Genomic DNA, 14,469 nt, shown 5'->3' with positions numbered 1-14,469 from the left:
TCATTTTTTTATCTAAATCTATTAAAAATTCAAGTAACTTCTATGGTAATTTCAGCCTAAACATTAACATAAGTCCTTAGCTACATCTATAAAAAAAATGCTAATAAATTCTAGGGTAATTTCAGCTGAAAAATTAATATAACTTCATTTTCCATCTCTATGAAGGTAAATAAACTAGGTTTTTGGGCAAAGCAGATCAACATTGTCTCTGAAGAGTCCATGATTACTTCAACATGAAAGCATATTCTTAGAAATATAATAAAATAACTAAGCACATTCTACTGCACGTCTGTCTATTGATTTTCACATTTTGCTTGGATGTGGGCAACCACCTCTTTCCTCACTTGTAGGTTAGATATCACGCCCTTAATAACAATCTCTGTTGTCATATTTCAATTTGTGGTTTTAATTAACTGAAATGATAACATATGAATTTCACTGTTTTGGGACAAAGTTACTGGTTCCAATGATTATTATTAATAGATATGGACTTACAAAGTATGTGGAGGAAACAACAACAAACCAAGAGTGTTCTTGACATAAAAGAAAATTTAATGACGTTGCATTTGTAGTAATTCTGCTGAACACAATTTACATAAAATTGGTGTCACATACTGAATGAATGATATTGACAAATTCTGTTAAAGAATAGAGTTATGTACAGTAATGAATATGCTTACTGATAACACTTCAGCATCAGCAAGAACAAGCCTCGCAAGACCTTTTCAGTCAACAAGGTAGTATAATGAATACTTCATTATGAGAAGTGGTCATTAATTTCCATTATTTATGGGGTTTGCTGCAATTTGCAGAATCAACTCATGATTGCTTAATAGTTACTGCAGAGGTAAAAAACTGTGGTGCCTTGAGCAAATAAGCATATACCAAATTGCAGATAATGAAATTTATCGAAATATTCTAACAATAAATATACTGTCCTTTCCAAATGGTAGATATTTATTATACGGGTTGACAAAATGATCACACAGTGCAAATATTGACAATTTCCCCCTACCATAGAACACCATTCATATTCTCACTGGACCCTTGTGATCTTGAATGCTACCAGGCTTTCCAGCCTATGAAACTTGCTGTATGGACTGCATACCATACAACCAAACAAAGCATCGAGATTTTTCACATCATGGTATAATTTTAAATTTAACCACAGCTTTTACAATGGATATTTCCCTTTGACAAGGCTTTCGATATATACTCATCACCATTCTTACATCTGGCATCTTTGTCAAAGCTCAGTCATTGGGTTAAATATTTCTTTCCATTTTGATTCCCATGGTCTGGGGAATCTGATATCCACCAGCGTGAGGGGCATCTATGAACCAGAAGATAACTTAAGGTCTTGGAGTCAATCATTTCATCCCTAATCTCAGCCAAAGGTACTTTCCATTGCTCATTATCGTACAGAATTTTAGGCATAATGTTGTCCACAATCTTGAAAACATCCTGACCTTCACGTTTATCAGCAGACATTACTGTCAAGCATTCTGCTGCTTTTTGCCCAAGTACATCAGATTCATCAATTGTTCCTTCTACAGTATTTTCATTCAATTTTATCATTTTAATCAATTTTGGGACCACATCAAACTGAATAGCAAGCTTTACAGCCTTACAACTTAGACGAAAAAGGCGTAAAAGGAGCAATAAGCTGCATAATCGGGGATCTGTTCCTGCAAAGCCAGCATCAGATTCGGGTACATTTAACTCGAGCAGTGATGCAAGCATACAGATCAACTCTTCCATACTCATACAGTCAGCAACATCAGAATTCGTTACTGTGCAATGAAGTAACAAAATGGCTGTTTGTGCAAGCTGCCTCTGCTCACTGCTATGGACAGTGTTTATAAATCCATACACTGGCAAAAATATATCAAAATTTGACTGACGTACAAGTAAAGATGGACGCAGCTTGAATAGCAACAATAAGGACAACAACAATCTCCTTTTATCATCAAAATCAAGATTTTCAATACCAGTTGTATCTTTTGATGCTCCCATGATTATGGCCTTTCTTACTTCATGAAGAAAGCGATGCTCAATTGCAGTGCCAAAGTTAAATTCTGGATTTCTAAGGAATTGATCTATGTAAAATCCTCCTACATACATCTCACGCACGTATCCATCAACTTTGCTGTCCTTGTACAGAGGTTTCTTTTCGTTGTCAAAAGTTTCAACAAGCACCCATTGTAAAAACACAGGCTGCTTTTTTTCCAAGAACCAGGGCGGCATACTCTCCAATCCTTTGTTTGCTACCACCTTTAGCACATTATCTGTCTCTTCACTGATGATAGCTTTCACACTAAGGCGCCTGTCTTCATCCCAAACAAACCTTGGTGATTGAAAACGACCATTGTACATGTCACATGCCTCAGATGGATCACGGGCAATTGTTGAAAGGAGTTCTAGTGGCAGCAAAAGAAGTATACTTTTGATCACCATGGGATCTTCTCTTTCTTTATCTGCTATGCTCTCTATAATATTCAAGAGTTCATACATGTCTGTCGCCTGTCCGATATTCTCATCAGATGTTACCATCCCCTTATAGGAACCATTGGAAAAGGACTTCAAGTTTGCAAGATCTTTCAAAAGCTTGCTTCGTCTGTTGATCCCACTGGCAGCTAACAGTAGCTGCCCAATAACTTGGACAGCCAACAGCTGCGATGCAAGAGGAGTTGGCTCTAATTCAGTAACTTCAATTTCCTTGGAACTGCAGAGAATAGGCAAATCAACCTTGCAAAATAAAGCAAGCAATGGTAAAAGCAACCCACTGGTGGCAAAATAATTTGTTGTTGAGATGGTTGCAGGCATGTTTTCACTTAACAAGACAACTGCTTCCAATGTACTCATTAGAACTTGCTCCTTCCCTCTCTTCCCGGATGCTTGCCAAAGCTGCACAGCTAAAGCCTTCATTATCACAGACTGGATAACAATGTCTCTTCCTGACTGATGTTCTGATAATATCTGGACTATTGAAGCTACTTCAACTTGGATATTTGAGACACAAACTCCTGCCATTGCTATTCTTGAAAGAACTTGTGGTTTTAAGCGCTCAATCAGGTCTTTTCTACCATTCCTAAGAGCATAACTCAGGCATCTCCTCAAAGCAGTGAGTACTGACAAGTATGTTCCTCCTACTTCCTGTCCCATGCTGTCTTGATCATCATATATCTCTGCATTAGTTATGGAATCAAGGTTTTCTTCAAGATGATCCTGTATGGCTTCGAGATAGGAGTGGCCTTTTGGTAGACTAAAATTCTCTATATAACCACAGCAGAGACCTCTGATGTATAGACTACCAATGATAAGCTCATCCTTGAGACATTCATATTGGAAGCCTTGCAACCATTCAAATTCATTTTCCATGGGCATGTTATTTTCTGTGCTAAAACTTGAACTATGATGTTCTAGGCGATCAGTGATTCTTGACCATAGTTCTGCTCTAACATCCTTGGTCCAAATAGATGTTGGTTGGATAAAATCAGTGACAACCAACGAAATGAAATTTTCTGGTCCATCTACCTCTTCAAAACATTGGAGGAGCAGATGGGGAATCATTCTGTCAAATATGTACTCGCCACTTTGCTGGTTTGTATTTGATAACTGTTTGGGTTTATTAAGCATACAAACCAAACATCCAAGAACATCTGCAGCAGAATACAGAATAGCTGACATGGAGTCATGTGCTTTTAATGCTGAATCTCCTGGTGGAACTGCTAGCAATAGCAATGGAAGATAAAGGCCCTGTAAAAATTAGAAAAATCAATCAGTATAAATGATTTTGTCAAGGAAATTTCAACACCTAAAAAAACCTATTATGGATTAGAAAACCTACCTATTCAAAATTTTAAATCATGTAAATAAAAGGACAAAATAAAATTATAAAGATAGATAAGGAAAATAAATTGGTAGTTAAATCATTGGCCATCAAAATCCTAGAGATGGTCTTCAAACAAAGGGATTTGATGGCACATTTAAGGCCATTTTTTTATGAAGAATCTTGAAAAAATTGTTGGAAATGTCTTCAATGTATGGGAAGTTGGTAATAGAATAATCTTCCTTAGATTTGGCTTGTCTTATTGAACTCTAAATACATTTTCTCTGGTACCCATTTGGTTGAAGACTTTGTTTACCTGAGAGATCTTTTTATCAATGTGGTCAGTCACATTTATGCAAAGGCCAAAATTTTGGGTCGGTTCATGATGAGAGGAAGAGTGGAGATAGTGCTCAAAATGAGGAGCTTTATGAAGAAAGCTATTTAAGTAACACTCAAATTTTCTAATGAGTAGAATATCAAAGAAGGGGAGTTGGCTATTGTTTTTGAGTTCTTTGGTAAAGGAGATACACTCAACAATGCTATTAAAATGAGATTGGAAGCCCTCAGGTTTCTCTAGGTCATGAGATTAGCATATGTTGGCAACATCAACATAGCATTACTACAACCCAAACTTAAGGGGGAGTTAAGAATCTAGTTTTTAAAACAATCCATGTAAAGATTGGTGAGTATATGGTATAAAAGGCATCCAATTACAACCCCAACAAATGATTCATGGACCATTACATGGAAGGTAAAAATATGTGGATTTCAGACAATTCTACAAGGAAAATAACCTTGTCACTAGTGTTGAATTTAATTATTCCAATGGAGTCACTAACAAGAACTTTGATGAATAGGGAAACAACATTGAAGTGTCCAAGATATCATCCTCGACCTTGTTATCCTTGATAGACTCAACAAAGTAGACAAAGTCCTTAAAGAAGGTATTTGGCTTACCCGTAGCTCAAATCTCATTATCTTCCACTTATCGGCAAGGCAAAAAAAAGATCTTTGGTAAAGGAGATACACTCAACAATGCTATTAAAATGAGATTGGAAGACCTCAGGTTTCTCTAGGCCGTGACGTCAGCATATGTTGGCAACATCAACATAGCATTACTACAACCCAAACTTAAGAATCTAGTTTTTAAAATAATCCATGTAAAGATTGGCGAGTATATGGTATAAAGGGCATCCCATTACAACCCCAACAAACAATTCATGGACTATTACTATGGAAGGTAAAAATATGTGGATTTCAGACAATTCTACAAGGGAAATGACCTTGTCATTGGTATTGAATTTAATTATTCCAATGGAGTCACTAACAAGAACTTTGATGAACAGGGAAACAACATTGAAGTATCCAAGATATAATCCTCAACCTTGTTATCCTTGATAGACTCAACAAAGTAGACAAAGTCCTTAAAGAAGGTACTTGGCTTACCCATAGTTCAAATCTCATTATCTTCCACTTATTGGCGAGGCAAAAAAAAGATCTTTTGTAAAGGAGATACACTCAACAATGTTATTAAAATAAGATTGGAAGCCCTCAAGTTTCTCTAGGCCATGAGGTCAGCATATGTTGGCAACATCAACATAGCATTACTACAACCCAAACTTAAGGGGGAGTTAAGAATCTAGTTTTTAAAACAATCCACGTAAAGATTGGTGAATATATGGTATTAAGGGCATCCCATTACAACCCCAACAAACGATTCATGGACCATTACTATGGAAGGTAAAAATATGTGGATTTCAGACAATTCTACAAGGGAAATGACCTTGTCACTGGTATTGAATTTAATTATTCCAATGGAGTCACTAACAAGAACTTTGATGAACAGGGAAACAACATTGAAGTATCCAAGATATAATCCTCAACCTTGTTATCCTTGATAGACTCAACAAAGTAGACAAAGTCCTTAAAGAAGGTATTTGGCTTACCCATAGTTCAAATCTCATTATCTTCCACTTATTGGCGAGGCAAAAGAAAGATCTTTGGTAAAGGAGATACACTCAACAATGTTATTAAAATAAGATTGGAAGCCCTCAGGTTTCTCTAGGCCATGAGGTCAGCATATGTTGGCAACATCAACATAGCATTACTACAACCCAAACTTAAGGGGGAGTTAAGAATCTAGTTTTTAAAACAATCCACGTAAAGATTGGTGAGTATATGGAATTAAGGGCATCCCATTACAACCCCAACAGACGATTCATGGACAATTACTATGGAAGGTAAAAATATGTGGATTTCAGACAATTCTACAAGGGAAATGACCTTGTCACTGGTATTGAATTTAATTATTCCAATGAAGTCACTAACAAGAACTTTGATGAACAGGGAAACAACATTGAAGTATCCAAGATATAATCCTCAACCTTGTTATCCTTGATAGACTCAACAAAGTAGACAAAGTCCTTAAAGAAGGTATTTGGCTTACCCATAGTTCAAATCTCATTATCTTCCACTTATTGGCGAGGCAAAAAAAAGATCTTTGGTAAAGGAGATACACTCAACAATGTTATTAAAATAAGATTGGAAGCCCTCAGGTTTCTCTAGGCCATGAGGTCAGCATATGTTGGCAACATCAACATAGCATTACTACAACCCAAACTTAAGGGGAAGTTAAGAATCTAGTTTTTAAAACAATCCACGTAAAGATTGGCGAGTATATGGTATTAAGGGCATCCCATTACAACCCGAACAGACGATTCATGGACCATTACTATGGAAGGTAAAAATATGTGGATTTCAGACAATTCTACAAGGGAAATGACCTTGTCACTGGTATTGAATTTAATTATTCCAATGGAGTCACTAACAAGAACTTTGATGAACAGGGAAACAACATTGAAGTATCCAAGATATAATCCTCAACCTTGTTATCCTTGATAGACTCAACAAAGTAGACAAAGTCCTTAAAGAAGGTATTTGGCTTACCCATAGTTCAAATCTCATTATCTTCCACTTATTGGCGAGGCAAAAGAAAGATCTTTGGTAAAGGAGATACACTCAACAATGTTATTAAAATAAGATTGGAAGCCCTCAGGTTTCTCTAGGCCATGAGGTTAGCATATGTTGGCAACATGAACATAGCATTACTACAACCCAAACTTAAGGGGGAGTTAAGAATCTAGTTTTTAAAACAATCCACGTAAAGATTGGCGAGTATATGGTATTAAGGGCATCCCATTACAACCCCAACAAATGATTCATGGACTATTACTATGGAAGGTAAAAATATGTGGATTTCAGACAATTCTACAAGGGAAATGACCTTGTCATTGGTATTGAATTTAATTATTCCAATGGAGTCACTAACAAGAACTTTGATGAACAGGGAAACAACATTGAAGTATCCAAGATATAATCCTCAACCTTGTTATCCTTGATAGACTCAACAAAGTAGACAAAGTCCTTAAAGAAGGTACTTGGCTTACCCATAGTTCAAATCTCATTATCTTCCACTTATTGGCGAGGCAAAAAAAAGATCTTTTGTAAAGGAGATACACTCAACAATGTTATTAAAATAAGATTGGAAGCCCTCAAGTTTCTCTAGGCCATGAGGTCAGCATATGTTGGCAACATCAACATAGCATTACTACAACCCAAACTTAAGGGGGAGTTAAGAATCTAGTTTTTAAAACAATCCACGTAAAGATTGGTGAATATATGGTATTAAGGGCATCCCATTACAACCCCAACAAACGATTCATGGACCATTACTATGGAAGGTAAAAATATGTGGATTTCAGACAATTCTACAAGGGAAATGACCTTGTCACTGGTATTGAATTTAATTATTCCAATGGAGTCACTAACAAGAACTTTGATGAACAGGGAAACAACATTGAAGTATCCAAGATATAATCCTCAACCTTGTTATCCTTGATAGACTCAACAAAGTAGACAAAGTCCTTAAAGAAGGTATTTGGCTTACCCATAGTTCAAATCTCATTATCTTCCACTTATCAGCGAGGCAAAAAAAGATCTTGGCAAAGAACAAGATTTTGAACTTCTTGGGAAAATATCGAGAATTTAAAAAATGACTTAAATTTAATTAGGAATGCATTTTTTTGCAAAATTCAATAAGTGGATACATATAATGAGTCAGTAAATGAGTAAACAAACCAAACAAGCTGATCTAGATATATATAAATGTAATATGTAACAAAACACATCCTCGCGTGGACTGTTGATGTCTGGCAGCCATTGTCAGAGACTGTGAACTCTGAAGAAAAGTAAAAATAGCAAATTGTCTTTGTAAAAAGATAAGCAAATACAAATGCCAAGTACAATATGAAACTAGTCTACATCTTCCTCTTTCTCTTCCAAGTAGCTCTAGTAAAAGCTATGTAAGTGGGAGGGGGTATAGCCCTATAGGCCACTATGGTTGTGACATGGACATAACTACATTCTTTCCGATGACAACTCAACCCTCAACTTAAGTGAAATTATAAAATTAAATTATAACTTTATAATAAGCCATTTTATAATTTAAAAATATTTTGGCCAATAAAAATATAACAACTCCCAAAATACTCATGATTTAAGTATGTCGTCTGAAATAGGAGTCACACCTATTCTTTCTCCATGTGACCAAATGCACTTTCGAAAATTAGAAAGGGTCCATCTCAATCAACACCCAATTTAAGTAGTAAGTGCACAAAATTAAGCCCAAACGAAGTCCAATTTGAGCCAAACGAAGACCAACCCGTAACTTACTAAATTGTGAAGAAGATAAGATCCTCCCAAGCCAAGCCACTGCCTTAGAAGACCCTCTATCCACAATAATTAGCCTACGAGGATCACAATACTAAGCTAATCTTTCAAACTCCAATGCTGGTAAAAATGGGGACATTACAAACAACTCAAGGGAGATTATTAATGCTTCTAATTGAATGCTACTACCATGTTGAACCATGGAAATGTGAGAGATTTGGTCCACCAAACATACTAAGGAAGGAGAGTGAAGAGCAGCATGACGGAGATCATAGGTCTCTATTGACCAAAAGTTAAAACTATGCATTGGATGCTAAGGAAGATTATAAAACTGGCAAAAGAGCTTTATCATGTTTCATTACAGGTAGAAACCCAAGGCAGCAATATCCAAAAATACTGTGGTTGGCCAGGTTGAGTGAGCGAATGGAGGAGGCAAAACTGCAGGACAAAAACCAGAATTGACTATATTCATCATTAAAATGAATTTCATGCCACATGGGTTGGTCAATGAAAAAATGGTAAATGGTTGTTGCAGATAGGAGGCTAGGTCAAGGAGCTGACCACATGTAACATATTCAAGGTTAGAAATATTGAAAGGATTCTAAGAAGTAGTGACAACATTGACAACTTGCTGGCAAGATGAGAACACCCTGTGAACCAGCAAGCATGGATGGAAGGACACTCTTTGGAGCATAAAACAGAAAACTTCTTCCTTTGCCTCTTCTCACAATAAAGTTCGAGTCCCAGACCACTGACCATGAATCCCAATTTCTAGAAAGCCCAGTCCCTCTGCACCCAATCTTCTTGAGAATAATGTTTAAGCTGCTACAGAATCTTCTAGAGATGGTCTTGATGATTAATGCTCCTTGAAACAGTTTTTTTTTTCCCCTCAATTGTGTAAGGACAAAATAAAATAAATTGGAAAGAAATATTTGTTTCACCTGTTTGATGATTGTTTCACAGTGCTCATCATCTTCTGTGTAGGTTTTCAAACATCTCAAAGCTGCAAAGGAAGTTGTTGTTGGTCCTTTCGGCGGATTTGCAGTAGCATCTCCTGCAGCAGCACGCAGAGCCCACCACAAGCCTTTCCTCCATCTTATGTCATTCTGCAGGATGTCTCTTCCAGCCCTGAAGTGTATGGAAAATTGTAAATTGATATTTTGAAAGTTAATAAAACAATGATGGAATATGCTTTTAAAATATAGACAGTGTTGTATGATAGTACAGAAATGAAGTAGTTGTTTTAACCTGGTTGAGCAAAGGATCTCCAAAATAAGTAGAGACTCTGCTATAGGAGATTCAAGAATTGAGTTGTACATTGACTCTGGAAAAACTGAGCCATTTTCTGAATTTGTTCCAAGTGAAAGAAGACTAATTGAGAAACTCAGAGATGCTTGAGGAACTTCCATACTCCTTAAGAGATAAACACATGAATCAGGACGAAATCAAAATTATCAAAGCTAGGCATCTAAGTAGATTAGAAATTATTCAGGGTGACTAAAATATGCAAAATGAGGAAATGAAGTCTGAAAATCTATTTTTTCGAAATATTGAACTTTCAACTCATATCCAATAGGCCAAGAACAAGATTAACTGGAAGATTTGAGACTTTCTACCTGAGCTTGCTAGCACAGAATCTTTTCAAGATCTTGCTTGTCATATGTACTATGTCAATTATATCATATGGTGTTTCATCTTTCTGATCAAGGCACGCGTTGAGAGCAGGTGTAGCCAAATTAATCACCACAGATTCAAGATCATCTGGCAGAGAATTGATTGTACACCTCTCCAATAAGTATGCCTGTGCAACATATCCCTCAAAAGTTTCATGTATGAAATCCCTATTGAAAGAATAAAGATAAAACTAAGAATGGATAATGATTCTCTTTGGACATTAACCTGAGCCTGTAGTAGTAAATGAATTTGATGCATTTCTTTCCTCCATACAGAGCTCAATGCGGAAGACGTACTGGCATTTTGTAAATCTATGGCACGTCTCCGTAAATCCTAATTTAGAACCATCACACGATTGAAATCAGCAGTGATAGCAATAACAGATATTGACAATATTTCTCTATTCCCATAAAGCAATATTAGAACAACTCAACAATACAATGAAATGTAAAACATGTTCAGAAAGGTTTATAGCGATAATAGAATTTGAAAACAATTTATTCATAAGGAAATGTATATCTTAGTCAGTAGTATCAGCTATTAAAATGCACTTCAGTAATGTTTTCACGGTGATTCATTTCCATAAGATGTCAATAAAGATCAAATTTCTATTTCATACTCAACTTAAACCTCACAGTAAAATTATTTAACATGCCAACAGTGTGGTATGAAGCCCACCTTCATAAGGCTCTGGAGAAAACCAGCTGGATCAATAATTTGGTAGTTTGGAAATCGCTCCAAATCAAGTAGATTTTGTAGATAAAATGGTTTAGTAAATGTTGTCTCTGCAATAATTCAAAGTTATCAGATTTTTGTACCTGGAGGGACTAAATCTTGAAGAAAGCATTAAAATATGGGCCGAGTAAATGTGACACCTCACTCCAGAATGCTACAATTACTAAAGAAGATTTTTGAGTACATATATGCACAAAAGAACAAAAGATACAATAGATGGGACACTTTTCCAGTTCATGAAATAGAATGCAAATTTTTTGAGGGTTGAAACTGTGTGTGCCAATTTACATTAATGTTTCAAATTACACACTGATTAATCATCAAGAGGGGGAATTATCAGAGAATTGAATTGCAGAGGTAGCCTTAAAGGAATATTATGGATGACTGGATACACAGAGAACATTTTGTTTTTGTGGTTTGTTCTGGTTTATTGCTTTTTCCTTGTGCTTGTTTTGCGCTAGGCGGATGGTTCATGGGCACAAATTTTGTGACTTCATGGTATACTCATGGATTGGCCAGTTCCTATTTGGAAGAATGTAATTTTTTAACTGCTGCAGTTTTCTACACCTGCTAATAGTTTGACACATACTTTGCTGCTATTATGGGGTCCTTGAGCACAAGGAGAGTTTACTTGTTGGTGCAAGAAAACACATTAGGATAACAAATAAATTAATAATAATCAACAAAATTAAGCTAAGATCAAAAGAAGAGATTATGAAAACACATTAAAATAAAAAGAAAAAAATAAAATTTAAAAAACAATAGGAAAGGACACCAAACAAGAAAAGACCATAAAAAATATATTCAAATTTAATAAATTTAATAAGTAATTTTAAATAGATAAGGTTAAGGATGAAAATAAAATAAACGTTGCAAAATAGTAATACCTTTAATACCAAAAAAGTGAAAAAATAAAGAAAATCCTACTGAAATTTAAAAATAAAAGCGAAAAAGATTCTAAATAAATGGACAAGAGGAGCATTAAAGATCCTTGATACTTGTTTTTGTCTTTTATGCTTCTATCAATATTGTAAAGTAAAGAAGCAAAAGAAGTGTAATTTCTTTTATAAACCCTGAGGTATTCTTTCCTTATTCCAACCAGATCTTCATATATGAGTTCTACATTTTATTGTCTTATGACCATAATACCTGCAAGATAAGCATAAAAAATTCTTGATGCTTCTTTTTGTCTTTTTTGCTTCTATTAACATAACAAAGTAGAAGAGCGAAATAATTGCAATTCCTTTTATCAATCCTAGAGGTCTTTTTACCCTTGTACGGACCAGAATTTCGTATGTGAGCTCTACAATTTATTGCCTTATGACTTGTTGGCTAAAAATATTGTAAGCCACTGTGACCGAAACTTACAAAATGGGAATTTTAGGCAATGGTGTAGTGAGATAAATCTCTCCTCTCAGCAATAGGGGAGACTACCTTCTTACCGTAGGTGGCTACAATAGAGACCTAACAGGAATTGACAAATGGGTGGTTTACTAGATCTATTCCTCTTCTTTCACGAATGATCTTATAGTAACAACTACTATTTGCAATTTAACAAAAGGAATCTATTTCTACAATAATATTGGTGGCTTAATAGTTGACATAAGAACAACCTTAAGACAACAGTTATAACTTGACTTGTGTAGTTGATAGCAAGAACCCAAAATATCATACAAGCAACCTTCTTAAAACAAAAGAGCAAATAGCTAACAAAGCTCAAAGTCTTTGTTTGACTATTCTAATATGAAATAATATACTATAGACTATACTATAGCAATCTTGTCTATGAAAGCTTAAAGTCTTTCAAAAACAACACTAAATACTCAAATGCTTCACAAAGAGAGAAGTAACAAAGATTGATTCCAAGCCTCACAACACAAAGTTTTGGAAAAACTTGTTTTTTTATTCACTTCAAAGATTTGCAACAAAAAATACAAAGCCTTCAAGTTACAAGCCCTGCCTTCTTCTATAAAGCAAAAGATAATTATTTACAATGAGCTCTCTCCTTTATATAGGAAAATAGAAGAGAGAAAAGTGGAGGGAAAAAAGGAACTCCTCAACCACTTTGACTTATTCTCTAACTACCTAATTTGACTTATTCACAATTGCATGCCTAATGCAACTGCAATTTGACTACATGGGCTAATTGTCCAAGGATGTGTTATCCTATTTTTACAACATAATCACTTTTTATATTGAATCATTTTATCCTACTAAAACAAATGGAAAATTAAAATGTTCACAGAGTCTCAACAATCTTTGCAAACTTCTGCAATGAGTTACACACAACTTTAGCATCAAGCTCACCGGTGTACTCAACAACCATTATGATCTTTCGATATGTACTTGTTGCTTCCGAAATTTCTTTGATAGAAAATTCCTTCTTGCTCTATAGTTCATCTTGTGAACACTTCCAACTTACAAAAGCATTCATTAAACTAATATTGAAAACATCCGCTTCATGCTGTAAGCGAAATACTTCAGTGAACACTATAAGAATATCTTCTTCTTTCTTACGTTTACCATTCTCAATGATAACTCCACATGACAGCTTCTTGTAACATTCACTGATCATGTCTTCTTTCTCATTAATCTTTATTACTGCTACCTTCGCATCTTTCATGAGTTGTTGCAAAACTTCTTTGTTAATCATCAGGTGCTTGTAATCATGATACATCTCAACAAATGAGATAAATCCATAATCACATAAAGCATCCAAATCGAACTCCATCATGCTTTTCCAAACACTAATGTCTTTGTCCAACAACTCTAACTATCGTTTAAGAGAATCTTGAATATAACTTAATTTGGCAGTAGCTTCCTTTCCTTTCCTTAGCATCCTGTAGATATCTCAAATGATCTGAACACCCTATGATTCAATATTAGAAGTTCACTCATCTACAACTTCCGTCTTTCTTTTGATTCTTTTAGTACACTTGAAGGAAGTATGTTCAAGACTTGAAGAAGATTTCCCTATCTCTTCAATTGTTTTCAAAAGATGTGCATTTTCTTTTTCAGCATACATTTTTTTCCCACTACCTATCATTTTTCAAGACTAAAGGATCTTGTTTGTAGCCCAAATGTGTTTCTTTGCCAAGTACAATCCTAGAAAACTCGTAATCAGCAAGTTGCATTTCTTCTACCAATCTTTCAACAAGAGGTTCAACAACTTTTGCGTACTTCATGTTGTTATCATCCACCACAACCCAAGATAGTGCCTTAGCTTTTTTGTTCTTTGAAACCCATGGCCTAGCAACTTGTTTGTCAAAATCCTCAGGTGGGATTTCTTCTTTCTTTCTTTTTTGCACGATGGTGCTCAACCATGCTACCCAGCCCGATCAAGCTTTAATAAGTACTAAGTACAATAGTCACTTTATTCCAACTATATCTATCCCCACCCCAAAAAAAAAGTTGTCTTCCAGACAACTGCTGAACACTGAAATAAAAAAATGTTCATTTTAAGAAGAGGGATGTAAAGACATCCCTGTACTCAAAGCTCC

General features: G+C 35.3%; 1 protein-coding gene across 1 annotated transcript in view; it reads right to left on the bottom strand.

Annotated features, from left to right (window-relative positions):
* Nucleotides 1-540: 540 nt before the first annotated feature.
* LOC149550607 (uncharacterized) overlaps nt 541-14,469 on the bottom strand; it is a 291,830-nt gene continuing 277,901 nt past the window's right edge. Inside the window, exons 26-31 of the mRNA XM_089793598.1 lie at nt 10,913-11,019; nt 10,460-10,567; nt 10,177-10,361; nt 9,809-9,973; nt 9,502-9,688; nt 541-3,759 (exon numbers count right to left, since the gene is read on the bottom strand). Of these exons, the coding sequence (XP_089649724.1) occupies nt 1,258-3,759; nt 9,502-9,688; nt 9,809-9,973; nt 10,177-10,361; nt 10,460-10,567; nt 10,913-11,019 (3,254 nt within the window). The 3' untranslated portion in view covers nt 541-1,257. The remainder of the gene's footprint in view (nt 3,760-9,501; nt 9,689-9,808; nt 9,974-10,176; nt 10,362-10,459; nt 10,568-10,912; nt 11,020-14,469) is intronic.

This window comes from Cupressus sempervirens, chromosome 7 (assembly GCF_028749045.1).
Source record: "Cupressus sempervirens isolate cs-2001-9-10 chromosome 7, ASM2874904v1, whole genome shotgun sequence".
Lineage (NCBI taxonomy): Eukaryota > Viridiplantae > Streptophyta > Pinopsida > Cupressales > Cupressaceae > Cupressus > Cupressus sempervirens.
This window is presented reverse-complemented; position numbering and strand designations above follow the sequence as displayed.